Source organism: Glycine max, chromosome 2 (assembly GCF_000004515.6).
Source record: "Glycine max cultivar Williams 82 chromosome 2, Glycine_max_v4.0, whole genome shotgun sequence".
Lineage (NCBI taxonomy): Eukaryota > Viridiplantae > Streptophyta > Magnoliopsida > Fabales > Fabaceae > Glycine > Glycine max.
In genome coordinates, this window is record NC_016089.4 from 6,469,917 (window position 1) to 6,493,084 (window position 23,168).

The following is a 23,168-nucleotide window of genomic DNA, read 5'->3' on the forward strand; positions in this document are numbered from 1 at the left end:
TATTTACTTCATCTCATTAGTTTGGCTAAATCTTCAAACTAGTACGCCAAACAAATCAAAACAAAAAGGATATGTGTGACTAGTAACAATGAATCAAAGAATCCATAATTTATATTCTCTATATACATGTACATTAGCTTTTCAAGAGGCACAATTAGTCAAATCCCCCCATGGACTCAAACTCTTTCTAATCAAGCAAGAAAATTTCTTTCTAAATCAATCATCCCAAGAACCCTTTTTTTTTTATATATCAAATATGTGTATTAAAAAGTTTACAATAACTCTGTATCTTGTTAAACTAATTAAGTTAAACCCCCTTGATGCACCCAAAACCCCAATTGCCACCTGATTGACAAATGATCACAGAATTATCTCACTCTATTTCTTGATTTACCTCGAGAATTGTTGATGGAGAACAACTTTTTCATGACCTTCACAATCACCACCATGCCAGGCTTGTTGTTCTTAGTTGGAAGCAATGAACTATTATTGGTCTTTGCAACAGTTAATGCTGGAGCATATCTTAATTCAACCACTTCCCTTGAAGAAGAGGTAGCAGACCCTGTTGTTGAATACAACTCTTCATTGAAATCCTCCCACAACATGTCCATTCTGTTCTCATCCTCCTCTAAACCAAATCTTTTCTTTCTATTTTCCACATATGAAAAACTCTTCCTGTGAGCCTCAGCTGCTACTAGTTTTGCTCCAAAACACTCATTTTCTACTCTTTTGTTTCCTTGGTAGTAGGGATTAGGAGATGCTGCTGGTGACAGGTTCCATAGAGGAGGTGAATCAATGTTGTGTGCACAAGTATCACTGATTCTAGGAAAACTGAACTCCTCTGTATCCATGGCTTGGCCAATCAGCACTTTGTATACGATATTAGAGAGAGGGAGAAAAACAATGCGTGTTCTGCGGTAGGTTTGGGAGTGTGTGGGCCTGAAAGTTGTTTAGAAGAAGGTTTTAGTTCAACTGCTAGAAAATCATGCATTTTCTTATTCACTACAAAAAAGATTAAAAGAAATGCCAGTAATATAGTATTAAGTGTTTGTTTCTTATTTTCTTTTCATATGATCTAGATCATAGTTATCTCTATGGAAGACAGTCCTAGGATCTCATGAAAGATATATATGTTCTATATTATATCAGAAGAAAATAAAAAAAATTAAAAAAAATTAAACTTATCCTACCAGCTAAAATAAACTTGCACTTAATTTTTATAAAAAAAAATCTTCATTTAGCATCTCTAAAGTTTAAGGACAAATTAATTTTAGCTTATCGGAAAATCTTAATTTATATTTTATTCTACTTCTTATTTTTATCTCTTATAACTACTTATAAAAAAAGTTATTAAAAAAACCCTTAATATACTCTTTTAAGCTAACGTTTTGAAATGAAAATTTATTGAAATTTTAACATACACTCTATATATGCTCACTTACGTTTTCAAGGAAGATCTTGGCCATTCATAGGTAGGCCAGGGCCATGCGTGCCTAAACATAACAGAAGGCAAAAGCTAACACAAGCACTTATTCCACTGCTTAATTTATTATTATGAAAACAATAATTGACACAATCTATATAAAAGAAAGTAAAGTGAAGTGAGAAAATGACAAACCTAGAAAATAATTTTTCCATAACTATGTAAGAGGGTACCATAATTGTCCTTCCTTAATGATTAAAGGTTGATGAAATTAATGTAATCATAGGTGTTGAGATGTGATGTAATTTCTAGATTTTACATAATTAGAAGTAGCCTATACCTTTAAGGGCAGCCAAGGGATGCTTATTTTCGCCGGATTGATAGGAGGAAGTAATTTGTATGTTAGTTATTTTCCAAATTGGTGTTGACCATTTAAGCAATGAAAGGGATATTGAACCACTAGGAATCTAAGACAACTCGGTTGGGTTACATCTCTCTCTAGTGTGGTGGGGTTCCACATGGCCAGTTGTCACCACGATTTCAAGTTTGATGGTGATTTCTAGTGACACGTTACGAAGAGTGCATAGATCTTGGTATGCATACAACAAACAAATAGTTAAAAAGAGGCAAGTTATTAGTTTAAGAGTATAAACCAAGTAAACGATGTTGGTCTAGAGTGCCAAACAATTTGCCATGAAACAAAATGTCTTTTTGGCTTCTTTTCTACTCAAAATTTGTGGCCATTGGATTTATGGCTCCATGATTTAGCCCCCCACAGTTAATGAGGCATGACAAATTGCATTATATATGCAAATGACCAAACGAAAAATGAGATAGTTCTCACCAAGCACTTGAATATTGTCTGATTGTTTGGCCTAAAACATTAAAATTATGCATTAATTTTCACTACTAATGAAGAGTTTTTGAAAGGGGAAATGAACAAAAATGAGATGATGGATTCGTATGTTTATCAGGATAGAATTCAAATGTTAACCCTTTCATTGTCTTCAATTTTTCTGTATTTGATTTATTAAAACATTAGTTACATATTGACGAGAAAAGATCACAACATTTAAATTTTTGTATGATTATTAAACTCTTTTCAATTTGGTCTTTCTTTTATAATAACCACAATTTTCTTATTTTATTAATTTCTAAGTTGCATTTGTTGCAAAGTATATTATTAAATACTTATAATTAAATATAATAACAAATTAAAGAGTGTTATTATAACAAAAGTTTGATTACTTTCCGATCTTCTCTACAACTTGCTGCTAGGTTAAGTGCTTCTATAGACACTAAAGTATGACTTTTGATACTAATGTTTTTGGTGTGTGCTTTTGAAAAAATATAGACTTTTCACTCTTCATTCTTCTGTTCAGCAAAGTATCTTTTGATGATATTTGAATCATGTATAGTTTCTGATATATACTTCTTAACTAAAAATATCATCTAAACCATGCTTCTGATATTAGTATTACTTCATAATTGTGATTGTAATTTCAGTCTTGTTAATTAATTTCTATATGATTATCTAGTGAAATTCAAATTGACAAACATGCCTGTGAAATTTGCATACCCTTTTGGACTATGATAAACCCTGCAATCAAATTTGGATACCTTAAATTGGTGATTTTATTAATTCATTTTTCACTTAATACTTTTTGATTGCCTTCGAGCCAACCCCTTCCCCTTTTATTTCTTTTAGTCTTTGAAAATAAGACCAAAATCAATCGGTTTTTGTCTTCAAGAAGTATGACCCAAGTTATTCCTTATACTACAAGTATTTAATGGGAAATCTAGTGTTTTAATAGTGATGCAACACCGCCATCAAAACCTACATCGTTGTTGGAACATTAATCACTGTGTCCTGATCATATTTATTTGTTTATTGATTTCAATTGCTAATTTCTAACCATGCTTATCATTTTCTTTGGGTTTAATTTGTTATTTTTACTTGTGTAGTGTTGCAAAAAGAAAAAGTAAAAAAAAAAAAAAAGATTGTGTGACCAATTGGACTCTCAAAAAGAGCATTTAAGGTCAAGAAGATGAAACATAATGTATAAAAGAGGAAAGAAAAATATGCATTAATGCACAGAGAAGCAGTACAAATCTTGTGGACGAAAAACAAATCAACGAAGGGACCACATTTGACATCACCATAGAGAGGGGAGAGGGGTCTCTACTCTCTAGTATCCCTCATTCGGTCGCTATGGCGGCTTCCTCTCTCCATTCTTCTCTCATTTGCTCTCCCTTTTCCTATTCTTCTTCTGGCTCGTTCTTTTCATTCTTTGTTTTCTTATTGCTTTAATCAAGGAATGGGGTTTAATCCCTAGCTTGGGCATGGAATGGCCACTAGTGGTATCACTTTACATCCAAATGGGCCAATCTGGTGGGAGGGGGGATAAGTTGGGTGTCAAATAAGAAGTCCCAACTACTTCTTGGTTATACAAAAAAAATCTATTATGAAAAATTATTTTAATTATTTTGAATAAGCTTTATGTTACAAATTATGTTGATTAGATACCTTTTAATGGGCTTTTCACTAACTAAATCTCAAGTATGCTGATCTAAACCATGTGGCATGAAGAATTGTGGTTGCAGAGATAAAATAAAACGTAGTGGAATTTTTCTTACACTGTTTAAAAATTGTGTTATTACTTAATGGCTAAATGGTAATGCCATTATGACTAACATTTCGATTTATGTATGTTGTGATTGTGTAGGATGTATTGTAGGTGATGAGGTTGATGGTGTTCCTGGTATCCAACATCTGGTCCCTAGTTTTGGTCGGAAGACTGCTCTAAAACTTATTAAAAAGCATGGTTCATTGGAAACTTTATTAAATGCAGCTGCAATAAGGACTGTAGGCAGACCATATGCGCACGATGCCCTTAAAAACCATGCTACCTACGGAGAAATTATGAAGTGCTTGCCTTGAAAAGGTGTGTTGATGTTTCTTTCTAAAACTTCCTTCACATCTTTGCTTTTGTGGTTTTGTTTTCTCAGTTTGTGTACTTGTAGAACACACTTAATGCAAATAAATTATTAATCAGTGCTGTTATTCTGTGTTTCTCCCATCTTCAACTATCCTGTTTCTTTAATAACTACGGCTCACAATTTCTGACAGGGATGTAAATGTCCAACTTATTGAGGGGTGGTTGGTTAAGAGAGACAATCACAATGATAAAATTGCACTATCTGCCTTCTTCAAATATTTGGAAGAAAGTAAGGAGCTTCCAATCGATGTGTAGAGTTTCAAGCTAAATCACAATGTGTATGTATATTAGAAATTAAATTTTTATTATTAAGATTTAGGTGGCTTAAATGTAAAGTGAAAGATTACATTTTACTAGATAAACCTTAGTTGAATGGATGCATTAGAAGTTGTTTTTGTTTCAACTTCCAAGAGAACTTATTTATTATAGTTGGTAACAATCTTCATTATAAAAAAAAAATTAATGAAGAAACACAATACATGAAGAGGAAGTGTGTGAGAAGAGAGATTGTGAAACAAAGTCTCTTTGTTGAGAGAAAAATGTCTTTTTGTGAGAGTGTTATCATTTTTTGTAATCATTGAGTGAGATACTCAAGTTTGTAGAGTGATACACTATTTGAGGTGAGTTATAATTTTGTAATCATTTTTGTGATAGTGAAATACTTTTTGAGACCATTCTATGGACGTAGGTCAGAGGTGCCGAATCATGTTAAATTCTTGTGTTTGTTATTATTTTTCTACGGTATAATCTTTGTGTGTTCTCACGATCTTTTATGGATGCAAATAATTTTATTTGAGGAAGTGTTGATTATACACTGACAAACATAATTTTTATAATGGTTAAATCCATGCAGGTAACCGCTATGCAGGTAAGCTATAAAATACTATATTCTATCAAATTCACGTCCTTCCAAATTTTTGGGCAGAGAAGTCTGCAAATTACTGCAAACATTAACATTAACATATGATACTATTCATTATAAGCATAGATTATTCTGTTTACTTTTCTATTCAGATATGAATGATCACTATTCTTCTTCTTAATCCCTTTGTTAAGAAAATGATACTAACTTTACGTTTTACCTTCTTTATGATGCTGGAACATTTTAGATATGCAATTTTACATGTGAATTTGCATTCTAGGGATGCTGTCGGTATCATGTTTGGTCACTAAAACATGGAAAAGCTTTCTCCAGCTGTCATCCGCATTCACACAGTGCAAATAGAATCTTGCCTACCACCACCTTAACACAATATCTAGTTGTTACTCTGACGAACTAGCATGCCTAAAATTTGTAGTTTCTAGTTATGTGACTTTGATAACTTAGTACAATTTTGAAGATTTATGTGCGACAACCCTACACGTGATTAAAAATTCATGGTCCAAACCTTTTTCAGCAAACTTGATTGGGTCAACCAGTTGCTAACATATTTCCAAGATATTTTTGAGGCAATGAATGAAACCTGCGAATGGATATGATTGAGATTCAGTATATATAGAGAGCAAACTCGAGAACTGTTAGATGAAGGAAGGCCTCCCATGTGAGCAATTGGATGATTGCTTAATACCAGATTCATGAGGTTGTGATTGTTTTTGAAAAATAAAACAAAAAAAATACTTTGTTAGTTCTCTTGTGATGTTAATCAAAATAAGCTAATTTAAGCGTGCTTTTAATATTGTTATAGCTCATGCCTATGGTTATACTAATTACTCTAGGCTTCATTATTTAGATTCTTATGAATCCTCTAATTCCTGCATAAGGTAGCTCTGCTTGACAGAGCATAAAAATAAATGAATTAGCCGAGATGATTTGGTAACTTCTAAGCTTTTACCAAAAAAAAAAAAAAAAGAATGTTACCTTTTTGGTCTTTAACTTCGTCCATTTTGATATATAAAGAATAATCTTTTTGAAAAATATAATGTCAAAGTAATGAAAAATATCTTTTACGTATTTACCAATTTTATTGACTTTTTCATAAAATGAAACCAAATAATAGTCTTTTTAACCCACAAATAATAGTTTATCTTTTTAGAAGAAAAAATATTTTCTACCATTTATATTAATATTAAATCTACTCATTTATTATAAATCTGAAACACTATTTTGAGAGAATTTTTAGGTTTTGTTATCAAATGTATTATCTTAATTTCATATAACGAGCACTTATTTTATTTTTTAAACTATACTTCTTATTTTTAATTTTAATTTGATTAACAAATAACTAAGTTAAAAAAATTGATGATCTCGTATCACTTTTTTTTTATCTTTGTTCATATATTTAATATTCTTAAATTATTATTTCATTTTTTATTTTAATATTTTTAAAAGAAATTATAAATAGTTAAAATAATATTGTATCACAATATAAATTTATTTATTATAAATCTAAAATATAATTTATATTTTAAAATTATTTATTTATATCAAATGTCATTGATTCGCGTTGGATTCTAAAAATTTATTCAAAATTTTAAGTCTAAACTTTATGGATAAAAAAAATATGTTTGATAGGAAAGAATAAAATTAAAAAAACACAAACTTACATCAAACAAAAATAAAAATAAAAACAAAATGAAAAAAAAAATTATTGGAATCAAAATTAAAAAAACATAAATTTATATGAGGCATTAAATAAGTTGGCGTTGAAATTGAAAACGATTCTTTAACTATACAGCCGACTAAACAAAACAATTTGTTCTTCAAATAAATTCTTTACAAAAGATAGTTTAATCCTATTTTTTCTTGGATTATAAAAGCAATTTAAAATTTATTTACATGATAAATACTTATTCAGTAAGATCTTAATTTAAGCTGTTTATCCAAACAAATCATATATGTTATAGTAATAAATTGTAAAACAATTATCATTATACTGACATCTAAGGAGAAAACACTGAAAAAATATTTTGATGTAGCTAGCGATACTATTCACAATCCCTGTTGCGAGGAGGGTTTTAAAACGTTGCTACCAAGCTAAATAAAATATTGTTTGCTATATATTTGTAGGTAAATGTTTGCAAGAAGAAAAAAATTAAGACATTGCTACCAGCAAATGAGAAAACGGGTCAATCAAAACTGTTCAGCAGGCTCAACTGAATGCCACTGGCTCAGAGCATATTGAGAGTTGTGAAGCAGAATGAGCTTTAAACCGCTTGCAACACCCTTTGATGGCTTCCTTAAACGACAATATTTCTCCCTTAAGACTACGTCGTCTTGGCAAGACCAAGTCTGTCCTCGAGGAACGCTGTTATCCCACAAGAACCTCTCAGAGAATGGATTTACTAGACTCTCACGAAACTCTTGCACTGGCTCACATAGCAACCCCTGAAGCAGTCACAAGCTTAAAATATGAGAGTAGAGTAATATGAAAGGAGTAATGTTATGTAGATAATTTGTGATACCTCTGCCATGCATTTGATTTTCAAAGTGACATCCTCACTAAGCAGGACAAGTTGTCCATCATTTTTGTTTCTTCTGTATAGAAGAGCAAAATCAAGGATATGATCTTCTACTGTTGGTGAAGCAATTTCCGTTGAGAACTTCTGGGGTGAAAGAGAAGTCCAACTCTCTTCACTAAACTGAGCCTGAGGAGAAGCAGGTGGGGTTGGAGCAATTAGCCTTCCTTCATCCACTGAGCTCTGGATATGAATCCACCAGTTTGACTTCACCATACATTCTTCAATCCATTCCAATGCCAAAGAAGCCTCTGAAATTCTTCTGAAAATTGTGAACTGCTTCTTCATACGTTCAAGTTCCCCTATGACTGACATTGCAGAGTGATAACTGCATTTGTTAGAAACAACACCACTTCATTTGAAATAGTAAAGAACAAGGCACATAATATATTAAAACACATTACCCAATCTTGGAATGATTAACCGAGTCCCTTTGAGACCTTGTAAAAGCTGCATAGCTTTCCTTGATTCCTTGTTTACAAGAGAAGTAGTATCCACAATCATGTCCCAGCTGCTCTTCTTTGGCACCCCACTAATATCCTGCAAATGAAACAGATGTAAGTAAGCATACACTAAACAATGTATTGAACCATTCTCAATAAACATGAATGTGTGATATTTTACTATGTCAACTTACAGAAGGGTTAATACGCTGATCTAAAATTTGTCCACAATTACTGAAATGAAGGCTTTTGGAAGCAGAAACAGGACAAAAAGTGCCTGATCTTCTCTTGTCTCCTGAGTTCTTCAGTGATTGGAAGGGTACCCTTTCCACTCTGTCCTTATAATCTTGCTCCTGTGCGAATTTGATATGGCTGCTGAATGGCTTTCTTTTCAATTTTTGACCCTGGACTCCTTTTAGAGTTTGATTCTCTTTGGTTGAGGTGTGGCTCATGTTTTCATCTGGATATAAGTTGGGACAAAAATTATCCTTCTTTTTCAAAAGCCGCAATCGAAGGGTATTTGGACTGAAGTTTTCCTTATCTGGAGTGAAGATCTCTTCTTCCTCTTCTTCCCCATCCAAATTAGAGAGAAGATCCTTTGAGAGTGTTTTGTTTATGATATCCTTCTGGTTTATTTTGCATAAAGAGGGGCCTATGCTTTCATTCTTATACATGTCAGGATTAAATGTACCCTTTGAAAGGGGTGACCTTTGTGACTTGGAATGTTTAATTTCTTCTACCTTGCCTTTCTTTTTCAGAAGCCGCAATTGAAGGGTATTTGGACTGAAGTTTTCCTTATCTGGAGTGAAGATTTCTTCTTCCTCTTCTTCCCCATCCAAATCAGAGAAAAGATCCCTTGAAATTGTTCTATTTATGCTATCCTTCTGGTTCATGTTGCATAAAGTGGAGCCTATGTTTTCATTTGGATACATGTCATGATTAAACGTACCCTTTGAAAGGGGTGATCTTTGTGACTTGGAACTTTTAATTTCTTCTACCTTACCCTTCTTTTTCAGAAGCCACAATTGAAGGGCATTTGGACTGAAGTTTTCCTCCTCAGGAATGAAGATTTCTTTTTCCTTTACTTCCCCCCCATCCAAAACAGAGAAAAGATCCTTCTTGTTCATGTTGCATAAAGTGGGATTTATGCTTTCATTTGGATGGATATCGCAATTAAATGTATCCCCTGAAATGCGCCGTGACCTTTGTGACTTGGAATGTTCAATTTCTTCTATTTTAACCTTCTTTAAAAATTGCAAGTGGAGAGTATTCGGACTGATGTTTTCTTTATCTGGAGTGTAAATTTCTTCGTCTTCTTCTTCTTCTATTTCCCCATCCAGAACAGAGGAAAGATTCTTTGAGATTGTTCTGTTTCTGATATCCTTCTCACTGCTCATTGCAACTTCAACATTGGCTGCATTCTTCAGTATGCTCTTGCTAGTTCGAACCTGAGGAGCAATAGTAGCTTTACCTCTTCTTGACCAAATATTTGTTGAAGTTTTCTCCACTGCTTTTACGCAGCTTTCAAGGATTTCCATTTCAGAGTGCAGGGTCTGATCCTCATTCATAATATTCAAAACTACTTCTGGCACTGACAAATTGACTGATTCTATCTGATGCAGTGTGGGGGAGGTGCTATCTGTGTGCTTGTTTCTAACATCTTGAACCATTTCATTGAGTGAGTGCCCTTGGTCTTGACAAAATTTATCATTCAGCAGCTGTGACAGTGACCTATACATATCTTTCTCAACAATTTTGATTTGTTCAACTTTGGTGCCAGGCATAACTTCCTCAACTGCTAGAAACATATCCTCAGAATTGAAAATTCCAGCTCCTGCAATAAAAGCATCTGTAACACTTCCATCATCTCTGAGGGTACATTCGGATTCAGATTCATTAGGTGTTATTACATCTTCAGCTGCATGAAGAGATTCTGGAACTGTAAAAATATCTATAATGCTTTCATCATCTTCAGATTCACATTCAGTTTCTTTAGGCACTATTACAGCTTCAGGTGCACTTTCCTCATCAAGAGATGAAGGAGCTGTATTTACAGGCAAGCTGAAATAATGCTTTTCAAACGAATTCTCATGACCAGATGACAATGGAGAAGTAAATGTATCAGGTGGAGTATGGAATTGCAGCATTTTTGTCTCCAAAACAGCTTCCACAGCTGGCAAACATGAAGTCTCAGACAAATTTTCTGTAAGTGTGTCATCACATTGGACAAGTGATTCCACATAAGGTGGTGATAGAACCTGGCTTACAGAGTCACACAAATTGTTTTCATCATCAGATATCGTAGGCAAATATGATGTTTCAGTTCCAAAAGGGTCACTTGGGATTCCAATTGCTTCCTCTTTTGATGGGCTCTTCCTTTCTTCCTCACAACATAAAGAAACCATGTCTTCCAGCGTCCAAGGTTCCAAGGGAATCTCCTCTGTCACAGTTAGTTCCACATTCTCATTAAGGAATAAAGAACTGAGATCCTCAAGTACTGAATCCACTGATTCAATTTCTTCCATTTCAGCAGGACAGCAATTCAAGTTCTGCAGGTCCCAAAAACAGAAATGTAAAGAACATATTATAATTACAACAGAAAACCAAAAAGCAAGCCTGGTACATGGATCAATCAACGCCTAGTATGACTCTCAGTTCAAGCATTACTCACAAAAAACAACGAAATAAATATTTAAGTCTACGACACAACCTGGACAAAGGGACATGTGGCAAATTTTAAAAAAATACTATAACACAAGACTTGGCTAATAGTAAAGCAAATAAATTAATATGAATCGAAAAAGAGAACTGATTTTTTAAAGGTGATCACACGAATCATTAGAAAAACAATATAATATTGTAATGTTATACTATTTTATTTAATCATTGCAATACTTCTATTTGCACTTGTATAAAATTAAAAATTAAAAATAATTTTTTAAAAAAATGTAAAAAGAAAACTATAAAATGAAGCTAGACATAAATACATGCCCACACCTTTTCTGGTATCTTTTCTATGAGCACCAAAAGTACTCCATAACAGACAGCCAGAAACTAATGTCTAACATCTTTTGAGACGTCAAAATCAACAAAGTGAGTCTTAGCTCTCATAAACAAAGCCTTTTATTAAAGGTCATAACTCAAATCATTCAAAACAAAATAAATTACTATAATTTATTTTATCTAATTATGGTAATACTCTCAAAATAAACAAAACATCTTGTGTGGTATTCACTTTTATGAACACTAAAAGTATTTCCTAGTTCATAGTTGAAAGACTAATGTTTAACTGAGAGGTAGAGATCAACAAAAGTGGATTTTATCTCTCTTATCAAAGTTTTTTTCATGCACACGACTAGTAATCAAACCCCTTAACACTTGAACATGTTTAAGAGACTCAACCATCTAGCAATTAAGTCGAGCTTGTCAGCACCTTGGTGCGCTAACTAATTTTAAAATGCGAATGCTTCCCTTACTCAATTCATGTTATTTATGAACCTCAAATAATTATCCCATCCTATTCAATTACCAAAACTCCCAAACAGAACAAAACAATTCAAAGCAAATTAATAAAAAGAATCAAGAACAATCTCGCAAACATAGCGAGTGATATCGTATTCGTACCAGCATTTTCTCCTCCTCCTCTTCTTCTTCCTCTTCCTCTTCCGCAACCGAATCCAATTGCGCCACGAACGGGTTCTCCAAATCATAGGCGCGACTAATCGGAATCCAATGCAGACGGTAAAGCCTACTGGATACCCCAATCCGCAGCGTTTCACCTTCCTTCATCGCCACGCTTACCATCGGCTCAATCCTCCTCCCCGAAACCCACGTCCCGTGCACTGCCACGTCATCAACATTCAAGAACCCTCATTTGTTTTCTTTTATTTATTGATAGCGAGAAAAAAGAAAAAGAAAAGCGAGTGATTGAATACCGGAAGATAGGTCGAGGAGGGAGAAGGTTCTGGAAGAGGGTTTGGAGCGGATCTGAAGGTGGAAGCGGCTGATGCTGGGGTGAGTAAGCATGAGGTCGCAGTCCGGGTGACGACCAACAAGGAGCACGTCCACGTGATCGGCACGTGCCTGTTCCTCCGGGGGCTTGTTCACGATGAAGATGTTTTTGAGGATGGTGTTGTTCTTCAGCACCGTTAGCACCGGGATTTCACCTTCTTCTTCTTCCGCCTTGGATTGCTTCTCTGAACCCATCGTCTTAACGAACGCTGTTTTTTTCTTGGTTTTTTTAGGAGTGAAGGAGGCTTTTAAGAAATGAGTTTGAATCACTACGAATGGCCAACGGCTATTTCTGGCTGGGTTTTTAAATACGGATTTCTCTTTTTTAATTTTAAATGTGTGCTTTTACTCGATCAGGATTCTTTGTATGCAGACAATTTGAAAGTCTAGAGCTTTCAATTAATAATTCCTTAATCAGTGTTCTTAAAAATATTGATCAACATGATTCTAATTTTTCTACAATTAATTAATTAAAAAATATTTTAATATATTTTTGTTGATAAAATTTTAATATATTTTTAAAAATAATTATTATAAAAGTTATCAAATTCATAACAACTTTTCATGAAAAATTATATTATAATATCATATCAATATAAAATACTTATCAATTTTATCAATGATTAATTTCTATTGATAAACTTAATTAGTCACTTTTGATAGGATATTTTCTCTCAAACTTATTTTTTTTACCTATAAGGTTATAAGTCGTTAGTTCAAGAATTATTGAACTCGATCCTCTTAGGTTAACTCTCGAATTTGAATATTATAGATAAAAAAAATGTGATTAAAAAAAAAGAACCTTATTAAAAATTATTAGATTCCGGACGAATATTAGTTATGAATAAAGTCAATAAATAATCCGTACCATTATGATAACAAAAACATGTCTTTTTTTTTTAGGGAAAGAGATTAAATATGAAAGATATAGCTAGAGCTCAATTTTTAGTATTTTCTTTTTAATAGTGTCTCGTACAAAGAAAAGGAATTGGTTGGGAAACATTCTTGAGTGTTTTCTATGTCCTAAATTGATGGGACTCTTGGAATGATTAGATTGTCGGGGTTCAGTGTAATTCAAGCCTGGAAATCTTGGTCCTATAATTTGAAGTCACATTTTGTCAGTGATCAACTATACAATCTAATTAGCACTTTGTTAAATTCTCATCTCCTTTAATAAAAGGAGAGGAAAAAAATCCCGTTAATAGTGTACACAAACATAACTGGAAATAACAAGTACTAAATCTGAAAAAAAAAATTAAAAAAAAAGGAAAAACAAAACTCTTGTAAAACATATGATTACGTTGCCATTGACATGAACTCCTTCAGAGTTTAAGCCATCAAAATCCCACAACAAAACACTAGTCCTGCTTATTGCGAGCAGCCCTTGCACGATGTCTCAGTTCGGCTCTTTTCCACCTAACAATCATGTAACATAAGGAGAAGAGTGTATTGATCTGCATATAGAGAAAGATACTTCAAGTCAATATTCGATATGGAAAAAATACTAGCACTGAAAAGGTTGTGTCAAAGAAAGTACTAACCAAGATTATCATAGAAATAACAAGAAGTGGTCCAGACCAAAGAACAGACATAAATAGTCCACTTGGATCAAAGTAATTCTGACTAGAGAAGTTTTTCCAGTTTTTACCCAAAAATCTGTTCAGACTCTCAGCAAGATATACACCAGCCACTGCATCAAAATAATTTGTCAGTAAGACAAGCTTCAAGAATGGTTTAATTTAATAAAGAGATAAAATAACCAAGTCTTTTCCCGCTAGGGAGATTGACTAAAAATGATGCAAAGTGCAAACAATGTCATAGTGTTCTATTTTGACAACGAAGAGAAAATTTAATAGACTGCAAGGAGATGGAAAATATTAATAAAAGTTAAAGCACGTTCCTAGTAGGAATTGCAAAAGTTCAAACACAAAAATTCAAAGTCATGTAACATGGATAAAAGTGAAAGGTTGATGATGTTAAAATGAAAAACTAGTCACAGAAAAGAGCACTGATTATCAACAAAAAATAATGACTACTAGTGACAGATAAATATAACCATCACCGGGCATCTACTAGTAACAAACATTTTACACTTTAACAGCTGGCCTTTGAGATGGTAAAGTGCACATGTGCATCATTTAAGTGTGATGCAACTTTTCTGTTTTAAGAAAGATGAATTCAGCAAAATATAAGACTCAGGCAGAGAATCCCATATCCATATTTGCCAGTCACACTAGACACAGCAAGTAACTTGCTAACACAACATCAGTCTAGTGAAATTACATGAACAAATCTTATGACCACAAATACATTCCTTGGTCCTCAGCCTCTGAAAGCACCTCAACGATGCCAGGCCAGTTCATTAATATATAGAAGACCCTTGCATCTGATATATTACAATATTGATTCCAACATGTAATCTTGAAGAATCTTCAACATTTGACATATAAATGATTTGGAGAATTCGCAATCATCTGAGCTCTTCACTATGCAAAAGAATATACAGTTTCAAGGGGTTAAAATGACTGGATTTGTCTCTAATTTGAAAATTTCCGGTATGTTTGCAATCATAAAAACATGAAAAGAAAAATGCTTTATATGGATGAAGCCCCAAGCCAAACAGAATATAGGATAGCATTCCTGTCAATTTCACATAATTTCTGCTTGGCATTTCACATATAGGCAAGGCATTAACTTTAATATCACCAAGGATAAAGGAAAGCAACAAATTCAAACAGGAATGAAGCTAGCTGCATGAAAAGCAATAGAGCAGTTTTAATTATGCCTACGTAGTTGATTCGAAAATTCATTCGATAAAATAAATAAGGAGCGTCACATACATGTCAAAAGGAACAAGAACATTTGAAAGTTTGTCTTCTTCCTAGAAATGATAGCTACAAGCAGCAACACAACATGAAATCCTAATAAGCCCATTAGCCAAGGTTCCTGAAACAAAGTGAAAAGAAAAATGAGTGAATCAAAAGGTGCCAATGGTAAGAAAGTTCAGAAAAAAAGAAATATGATAAAGATTGAACAATCTGAGAACAGAAAACACTGAAAGTCAGAATTCAGAAAGTGTATTATCTATCCAAATGTTATATCACTTATATGCATTGTACACTAAATAGTACAGTGTATAGATTGCCAAATAATCTCAAGATATTGCTGCCAAGAACAAACATGAAGTGTGTGTTTGGTACTGCACTAAGGATTCGTGTTAAGAGCCAAAAAAACATCAAACAATTGATTTTGAATGGTATTGATTTTAAAGACGCAGAAGCTACACATATATGCTTCTGGAGATGTGGATCAATTTTGACGTGAAGAGTAACAAAAACACGCAGGAAAACTCTTCCATTGATCCTTTTCCATGTATAGCTGCTAATGATTCAATGTATTATGCTTTTCTTGGATCAGTCAATGTTAGTTGTTAGTTTTTTTTTTTTTTTAGAATGACAGTGATTTGAAGTCACCACCCTCAACCTTTCAACCACTAAGTCAACCTTATAACTCACATTCAATGCATAAAGCTAATGATGTTGTCAGCCATAAATTAAAAACCCAGAAATCCACAATTCAAAGCCCATCAAACAAAGAACAAAAACATGGAGCTTAAATTGAAAACCCATAAATCCACAAAGAACAGAGAATCATTAAACTAAAATTGGAGGGCTACCTTCCAGTCAATGGCATGGAAAAAACCGATAAAGTTATCGTAAGCGGGGCGAAAACCAGCGCGAAGATCCGAAGAGAATTTCTGAACAAGATCTGCCATAAGGTCCATGTGCTCCTCCATAGCAGATCTCAGCTCCTCCATTGTAACACAGCAAAAACTTTCGTGTGAGAAAATCAAAATGTACTAAATTCAACTACCTGCAGCAACAACTGCAACTGCAAGAGGTTTTCTTCCGCCGTAACTTCCCGGTTCGTCAAAACTCGGATTTGGATTCTCTTCGTCAACTTACTCTCTCCGGTTCTCTCTATCAACAACGATAGCCTTTGGATTAATCTCATGGCCATGAGAAAAAAGCTAAAAACATATATATGTTGGAGTATATATTATATACAACCTAAATTAAGTATAAAAAATACACAAAAATATAACTAAAAAATAATCCATTTTGTGTCTTTTTTTTTAATTTTCTTCTAAATTAAATAAATATTTTGATTTTTTAAAATAAATTATTTCATTTTTACATCATAATTATCGAGTAAGAAAAAAAAATCCTAAAATAATTATTAATATAATATTTAATTTAACATTAATTACTTTTTTATTTATATCTTTTCTATATTAATGATGAACTTAAAAAAATATTTCAATTCAAACTATTTTGTTTTAATTATGACAAAATTGCAATGATAGATTCATTTGATTCACAATTTGTGCCTTGTAATATGCTTCTTTTTATTACTCAATAAATGACAATGAGGCAAATGCCCATAGGTTGAATTTCTTGAGGTGAATATCTTTAATTCAATCATGTTTTTGTCAAACCAAAGTTTTGATCATAAGAGCCATGCAAATAAATTATTAATATAAAACATGGTAATCTATATTTCAGTTCAACCACAGCGCTAATAAAGGCAGAGTCTTCCTGTAAAAAAAAAAAAAAAGAAGAAGCAAGTCTCCTGTTTGAAATTCATGACCCTGGCCCTAATCTTTTCAAACATATAAGTCCAAGTAGGACAACTTAGACATATTAGCGAAATGGAAGTCAGAGCACGCCTTTCCCGTTGAAGTGGAAATTAAATATCTTTAGGAATCTCTCCATTTAGCTTGTTTCCATAAAGAGATAATTCTTTTCCAATGAATATTAGCACATCCAGACAAGTGATGGATTATCATTAGAAACTCTTCACTCAAGCTATTATAAGACATGTTCAATGAGCTCAAAGCACATGCATTGTCAAATGATTTTGGAATCCCACCTTCTAAAGTATTTGATCGGATCCACAAAGCACATGCATTGTCAATTTTCTGAAAGATCCAATGTTTTTAAAGATGGAAACACTGAAAGATCAGGTAAAGAGCCAGTAATTTGATTACCTGACAGATCCAAATCTTGTAGTGAGAGTCTAACACAACCACTAGACAAAATATGAAATGACGGAAGGTCTTGGGTCAAATTGTTTCTATATAAAGAAGGATTTCAAAACCTCACCCTTGAAACTAGTATAGGTGAGGTAAAGGTGCTCAAGCGAATTCATTACCATGCCAAAATGATTTGATATGGCACCCTCTGGAATAATATCATGGATGACGTGAAGGTGTTCCAGGAAAGATCAAAGACCAAAAGGCAAGTAGAAAAGTTGAATTTAGAAGGCCTCAATGAAAGGATAAAATGATCGGAAAGGCTACAATCAATTAAACGTAGTTCTCTTAGTTTTGGTAGCTTGGCAATCATTTGCAGCCAACTATGAGAAGTATGAAGATCATTAGGTATGGAGGACAAGTGAAGATGGGTTAAAGAAATGAGATTAGACAGGCACTGATTTCCATCATCAATTTTGAGAGCACCACCTTTATATTCTCCATGATAAAGATCCTGAAAGTTTGAGTGGTTCCCTAGTTGAGATGGTATATTTCCTTCAAAAAGATTGAAGCTGATATCAAGACAACTTGTGAGATTTCCGAGTTGTGATGGTAAATTTCCTTCAAAAAAATTGCCTCAGAGATCAAGATACTGCAACTTGGAGAGATTTCCAAGTTGAGGAGGGATTGAACCCTTCAGATTATAATTCCAAGCAAGATTTAAGTATTTCAAATGAGAAAGAGACCCAATCTGACTTGGAACTTTTCCACCAAAATGACACGATGACAGATCAAGTTATCTCAAGTTGAGGAGAGAAGCAAGAAACTCAGGATATGGCTTTATTCAAAAGAATTCGAACTGAGGTTCAAATACTTTAATTGTTTCAACTCAATCAATGACTTGTGGATCTCACCGTGAAGGTCGAGCATCATGACATGGCCGATGAGGTTGCTGCAACGAATCCCTTTCCATTGGCAACAATCAGCAGTAGTGGTCCAACACCCCAAGCATACACATACACACCATCAACATCATCATTTTGAAACCAACTAATTCATCATTGACATTTTGGTGGTTACCATCACCAAAGCCAGCAAAGTGATAGATAGATCAAATCCACTCAATATATTTGAATTAGATTGATACTGGTAAGGTTACCACAGGTCCATCATCCCTAACTTTCGGGGAAACACTTTAAGAAATTTTAGGCTCAACCCATCATTACTTATATGTCAATAAAAACTAACAGTATACCGTGTGTGACAGGGCATTAATTTTTTCTGAAAAAAATAATAATAATAAAGTGACCATGTTTTACATGGAGATAGAAAAAAACATTGAAAAAGAAACAAAAATTATCATAACGATCAGTTCCAATGTAATAAATAACTTTTTTTTTAAAAAAAAAAAAACTATTGATCTATTGAAAATTAACATCCTAAAGTGACTAAAACAGATAAACGTAAGAAGTTTTATATATATTCATAAACTTATATTTAATTAGACAAAAAAGTCTTTTAATATATTAGTTTTCTTGTATAAAACATGTTTAGTTATGTTATATATCAAACTTAATTTTTTATGTTTAATTTTGTATTCTATGAATTAAATATAAAAAAACTGTACAATAAAAATTCTTGTTAAAATTTATAAAATTTATTAAAATAATTTTATTTTCATAAATTTATTTAATGATAAAAATTTATGTACACAATTATTGTTTCTATAACATAAAAATTTAAGATCTATTATTGTAGTCAATTATCATGTGAGGACTAAGGAAGTGACATTAAAATTTAAAATGATTAGATAAATAATAAGCAACCTAAATTTATAATTTATGAAAAAAATAAGTATACATTTTGATTGAGGACTTGAAAAAGCTCAAGACTTCATAAAGTTTCAGCTCCATCAACCGTAACTTTTGGGGATAGGATATAAGAAATTCTCAACTCAACCCATTATTACGAGAGATGTTTGAAATTGAATCAAACCAACATAACACCAAAAACCTTATAAAAATTGATAGTTATTGATTTGGTTAGCAATTTTGACAAGTGCAAATTCAACTAAACCAAATTGTACCGTGAACATTCTTAAAAATTATTGTTGCTATTAGTGTTTGGTTATTAGATATCTTCTTTTTAAGTTTTTATAATTGAAAACAAGTATTATAAATATTGTTTTATTTTTTTTAAGTTTAATTGTTTGAATTTGAAAACAAATATTATGTATTATTTTTATTTTTATGTTGAATGGTTATATTTTTAAGTTGAATGATATTATCAAGTATTATTCAATTTGAAAATAATTACTATTTTACTTTGTTCAATTGAAATTTTTTTTATCTATTTATATCATTGCCCGTTAAACTAGTTATTATTTAAATTTTGTCTAATTAATAACTAACTTTTTAACCTTTTTTAATATACTTACCAGTAGAATTTTCAAACTACATAAATTACAAACTCAATCAAACCAAATCTTAAAAAATTAGTTTGGCTTGAATTTCATAAACAATTTAAGTTGAATCAGTACCAACCAGTTACTACTCTAAATACGGCTTCATTTCGGTGCATATCCACTGATTTCGTTAAATCCCCACAAATAACTAGTTTTACAACACTAATAATTTATTTATTTATATATAATAGCTAGGGTTTTTCGTTTTCAGCTAAAAGATGAAAAAAAAATTAAATTAGGGTTCTTCATTTATTGAACCAATCGGGAAGCAGCGAATGATAACTTCATTTGACATGCTTCATCTATTTACCTTTAATGGTTACTAGTCTTAGATAATCTATCAAATACTAAAGTCTCTACATATTTCTAGTCAACAACGTTAACATTTATTAGCCAAAACTCTAGAAAATTATAAGTTAAAATTTATCATCATTTTGTGTGCAGATTTTTACCAAAACGATGAAAGTTAGGACCTAGGAATGAAGGAGTATCTTATTCTTTCAAACTGGTTGCCATGCTGAGACAGTGAGAAGAAACCTATTTTGCCACCCCAAAGAGATAACTCTCCCTTCATCCCTTTCAGAAACTCTGAATCCCCCACCACCCTCTTCCTCAAACTGTAGTGGATAATAATGTGTCCTCATCTTCAGAAGCAGCTTTGCTTGGATCACACACTTTGAGCTTATTTTTCTCCCAACAAACCCATGATTCTCCATTCTCCCTTTCCATGTTTCCATCCTCTCATATTTGGGGCAATAATATTCCACACCATCATCCATGTCATAGTTAAGCATGCTCTTGATCTCTTTCCCCAAAAGCTGCTTCTCAATCCTCAACCTCTCAGTGCTCTCAAGTGGCAAGCAATCATCCAGTGAATCAAACATGGCTGCAAAATAGTGCAAAGACTCAGTGAACCTTGACAAGAAGGTCTTGAGACTCCTGCAGCTACCTTCTTGTTTCACCAACACCACAATGGAGGGGCTAAGAGAATGAACAAATCCCAATGTGTGAGACACCTTCATGAAACTACTCAAAGTGTTCAAATAAGAAACAAGGTTCACTGCCACAATTTCATTTTTCCTTTTCCTAAGGTTGAAGGCCCTTGATGAACCTCTTAAAATCCCTTGGAATTCAAACACAAGGTGATTACCAAACCCCTTTGAGAAACTAACCAACCTTGCCTCAGTTTCTTGAAGTTCTTTCAGGTTGTTCCCAAAACCTGTTATCCTGAGGAAAATTCTCTTGCCACTTGTTGCCTTTTGTGAAAGTGATTGAATGAGAGAAGGCCATTGGAAGCCATAGGAAATATCAAAGTCAATGACATGAAGTGCTTTGTTGTTCCTCTCTTCCTCCTCCTCATAGGCCTCCAAAATGGCCTGGTTTGCTGTGAAGTGAGCAAATTGGTAATAGGGTGAGACTCTATAGAGATCAGTGAATGCAAGAAACTCTTCCTCACTTGTTGGTTCCTCCATGAGCATGTCATAGAAAGGTGACTTTTTTGTGAGAAGCCTTGCAGCCAAACCATCAGCGAAATAGGCCACAACACGTTGGACCGAGTCACCTGTTAGGGAAACTGTTTGGTATAAGTCAATGAGATTCTCAAGAGCGGCACAATAGTTTCTTTGATCATCATCAACAGCAGTGGCTGTTGAGAGAAGCAAATGAATCAAAGGAAGGCCATTGTTGTTGTTGTTGTTCACATCTTCAAGTAGCACTCCTTTTCTTCTGTGGTCTTGTCTTAGCATCAGCTCCCTCATTTGGAGGAGCCTGAAGATCTTCCCTTCATACCCGTCATTGGACTTCATAGGAATAATAACAGAATTAGTGTTATTATTATTATCCCTTGTCCTTCCTTTCTTAATTCTCCTCTCCCTACCGGCATCAACTGAAAGAGTAAGATTCAGAAGCTCTTCTTCCTCTGAATCTTCCATTTATATCTCAAGAAAGAGTGAATAAGGAGAATGAGTAGATCTAGACTCTAGAACATATTAGAAAGTGTTATATTGTTCTTTGTGTTTGTATAGGCTTTAGCTGGGGAAACAACAACTCACAAACTTTGTGTTAAGATATGGTGTGTGTGTATATATAATAGACTAAGTGAGGAAGAAGGATATTAAGAATTTTTTTTTAATTTCTTCTATAATGTTGTCAAATAAGACGGAGAGATTAAGAAGGTTATCTTTTTATTCTTTAGAATCAGTGTTTTGTGGGGGGTAGGAAAATACGTTGATGTGTCTTTAATTACAATTGGACTGCTTTTAAAATCTATGAAAGCTAGGTCCGGGTATTTGGATTAATTTTTGCTCCTTTGGTAGTTGAGAAGGCTTGCAAGATGCCATACGCATTGGACAAAGAGAGAATGCAGTGTCAATGGGAATCAAAACGTACCGTCCTTGAAGAATTTGTCCTTGTACACTTTTTTTCCCTTCTATTGTATATTAATTGCCCCAAACAGTTCGCTTCAATTCTCTTCAAGATATCATGTTCCTTTATAGTTGCCTTTGATTCAATCACTCCCGTACTAGGTACATGTTCAGATTGTAGTTTGTACATCCCAAATCATGGTTTAGAGTGTGTAAATAGAAGATTAGTCTACAAATAACATAATTGACACTAAACAGCCACAATTTGAACATACTAATAAGAGATAATCTAGTAAAAATGGAGTCTTAGATAATATGGTGAATCAAGATAATTATGAAAAAAAAGTATAATTTGAAATCATATTGCATGGTTTGAACAAAAGTGGAAAAAAAAGTTGCTTTTTGGTTGAGTTAAACAATAGTTGCAATCTATATAATTCAAACACAAGCTAAGATTCGTTGGTCATGATTCAAGATATAGCTAAGGTGGTTGAGGGTTGTGAATACATTGAATTTTGAAATAATACAACAAAAGTCAATGTCATGCATAGAAAGTAATGGTTAATTAGAGCGTTTGATTTTATATATAGTATTCGTTTGATGAAATCGAAGAAACTTGGATACCCTATTCTTCTCAAAATGTTTATAATTGACACAATTTAGAGCTTCTTACAAGGATTATGGTTTTATTAATTAGCATATATTCCTCTAGTACATAGGGATCCTCTTCAATGAGAATTTTGATTTTAGACACCTTGTCATATCCCAAGACAAATGAATGCAAACAAATTAAAAGGTGACCTAACTTCTCCTGTATGTGAACTAAATTTGATTTGTTGTTTTTTCCATTTTGGAATAGACTTGTGCTTAATTATTCTATTTGATTTTTCTTCTGTTGGGATAAACGTGAGCTATAATTGAAGGGACAAAATGGATTTATCCACAAAGCATCTGCCAATGTGAATATAAGCCTT

At 33.1% G+C, this 23,168-nt stretch overlaps 4 protein-coding genes and 1 long non-coding RNA gene across 5 annotated transcripts; 1 reads left to right on the forward strand and 4 right to left on the reverse strand.

Moving 5' to 3' along the window:
* Positions 1 to 358: 358 nt before the first annotated feature.
* On the reverse strand, positions 359 to 1,158 carry LOC100306060 (uncharacterized). Its single transcript, NM_001249993.2, is given in 1 exon segment — positions 359 to 1,158. A coding segment is annotated over 1 exon segment (483 nt). The 5' UTR covers positions 852 to 1,158; the 3' UTR covers positions 359 to 368.
* A 1,655-nt stretch (positions 1,159 to 2,813) lies between these two features.
* LOC102665837 (uncharacterized) lies at positions 2,814 to 5,458 on the forward strand. The gene is made up of 3 exons (XR_413074.4): positions 2,814 to 4,041; positions 4,150 to 4,368; positions 4,554 to 5,458. It is a non-coding gene; the product is annotated as an uncharacterized lncRNA (long non-coding RNA).
* A 1,805-nt stretch (positions 5,459 to 7,263) lies between these two features.
* Positions 7,264 to 12,707, reverse strand: LOC100793706 (FHA domain-containing protein PS1). The gene is made up of 6 exons (XM_003519915.5): positions 12,257 to 12,707; positions 11,946 to 12,163; positions 8,516 to 10,870; positions 8,283 to 8,418; positions 7,825 to 8,186; positions 7,264 to 7,747 (listed from the first exon to the last, which is right to left on the reverse strand). Exons 1-6 carry the CDS (start codon positions 12,525 to 12,527, stop codon positions 7,493 to 7,495), a joined length of 3,597 nt encoding a protein of 1,198 aa, XP_003519963.1. The 5' UTR covers positions 12,528 to 12,707; the 3' UTR covers positions 7,264 to 7,492.
* A 698-nt stretch (positions 12,708 to 13,405) lies between these two features.
* Positions 13,406 to 18,534, reverse strand: LOC100820478 (transmembrane protein 18). The gene is made up of 5 exons (XM_003518284.5): positions 17,383 to 18,534; positions 16,009 to 16,312; positions 15,173 to 15,278; positions 13,874 to 14,022; positions 13,406 to 13,786 (listed from the first exon to the last, which is right to left on the reverse strand). The coding sequence occupies exons 2-5, from the start codon at positions 16,147 to 16,149 to the stop codon at positions 13,691 to 13,693; spliced, it is 492 nt and encodes a 163-aa protein (XP_003518332.1). The 5' UTR covers positions 16,150 to 16,312; positions 17,383 to 18,534; the 3' UTR covers positions 13,406 to 13,690.
* A 1,512-nt stretch (positions 18,535 to 20,046) lies between these two features.
* Positions 20,047 to 22,041, reverse strand: LOC100778791 (GRAS family protein RAM1). Its single transcript, XM_003518291.5, has one exon. The coding sequence runs from the start codon at positions 21,760 to 21,762 to the stop codon at positions 20,332 to 20,334; it is 1,431 nt and encodes a 476-aa protein (XP_003518339.1). The 5' UTR covers positions 21,763 to 22,041; the 3' UTR covers positions 20,047 to 20,331.
* Positions 22,042 to 23,168: the final 1,127 nt, after the last annotated feature.

What these genes read in the sequence shown, in the direction of transcription:
- LOC100793706 (XM_003519915.5), bottom strand. Translation starts at nt 12,527, where the DNA reads ATGGGTTCAGAGAAGCAATCCAAGGCGGAAGAAGAAGAAGGTGAAATC. An exon ending in AGGAGGAGGAGAAAATGCTG is followed by an intron (nt 10,871 to 11,945) that starts GTACGAATACGA and finishes TGGGACCTGCAG; the next exon opens with AACTTGAATTGCTGTCCTGC. An exon ending in ATCAGCGTATTAACCCTTCT is followed by an intron (nt 8,419 to 8,515) that starts GTAAGTTGACAT and finishes TTTCATTTGCAG; the next exon opens with GATATTAGTGGGGTGCCAAA.
- LOC100820478 (XM_003518284.5), bottom strand. Translation starts at nt 16,149, where the DNA reads ATGGAGGAGCTGAGATCTGCTATGGAGGAGCACATGGACCTTATGGCA. An exon ending in TCCATGCCATTGACTGGAAG is followed by an intron (nt 15,279 to 16,008) that starts GTAGCCCTCCAA and finishes ACTTTGTTTCAG; the next exon opens with GAACCTTGGCTAATGGGCTT. An exon ending in GTTCTTGTTCCTTTTGACAT is followed by an intron (nt 14,023 to 15,172) that starts GTATGTGACGCT and finishes ATTTTGATGCAG; the next exon opens with TGGCTGGTGTATATCTTGCT.
- LOC100778791 (XM_003518291.5), bottom strand. Translation starts at nt 21,762, where the DNA reads ATGGAAGATTCAGAGGAAGAAGAGCTTCTGAATCTTACTCTTTCAGTT.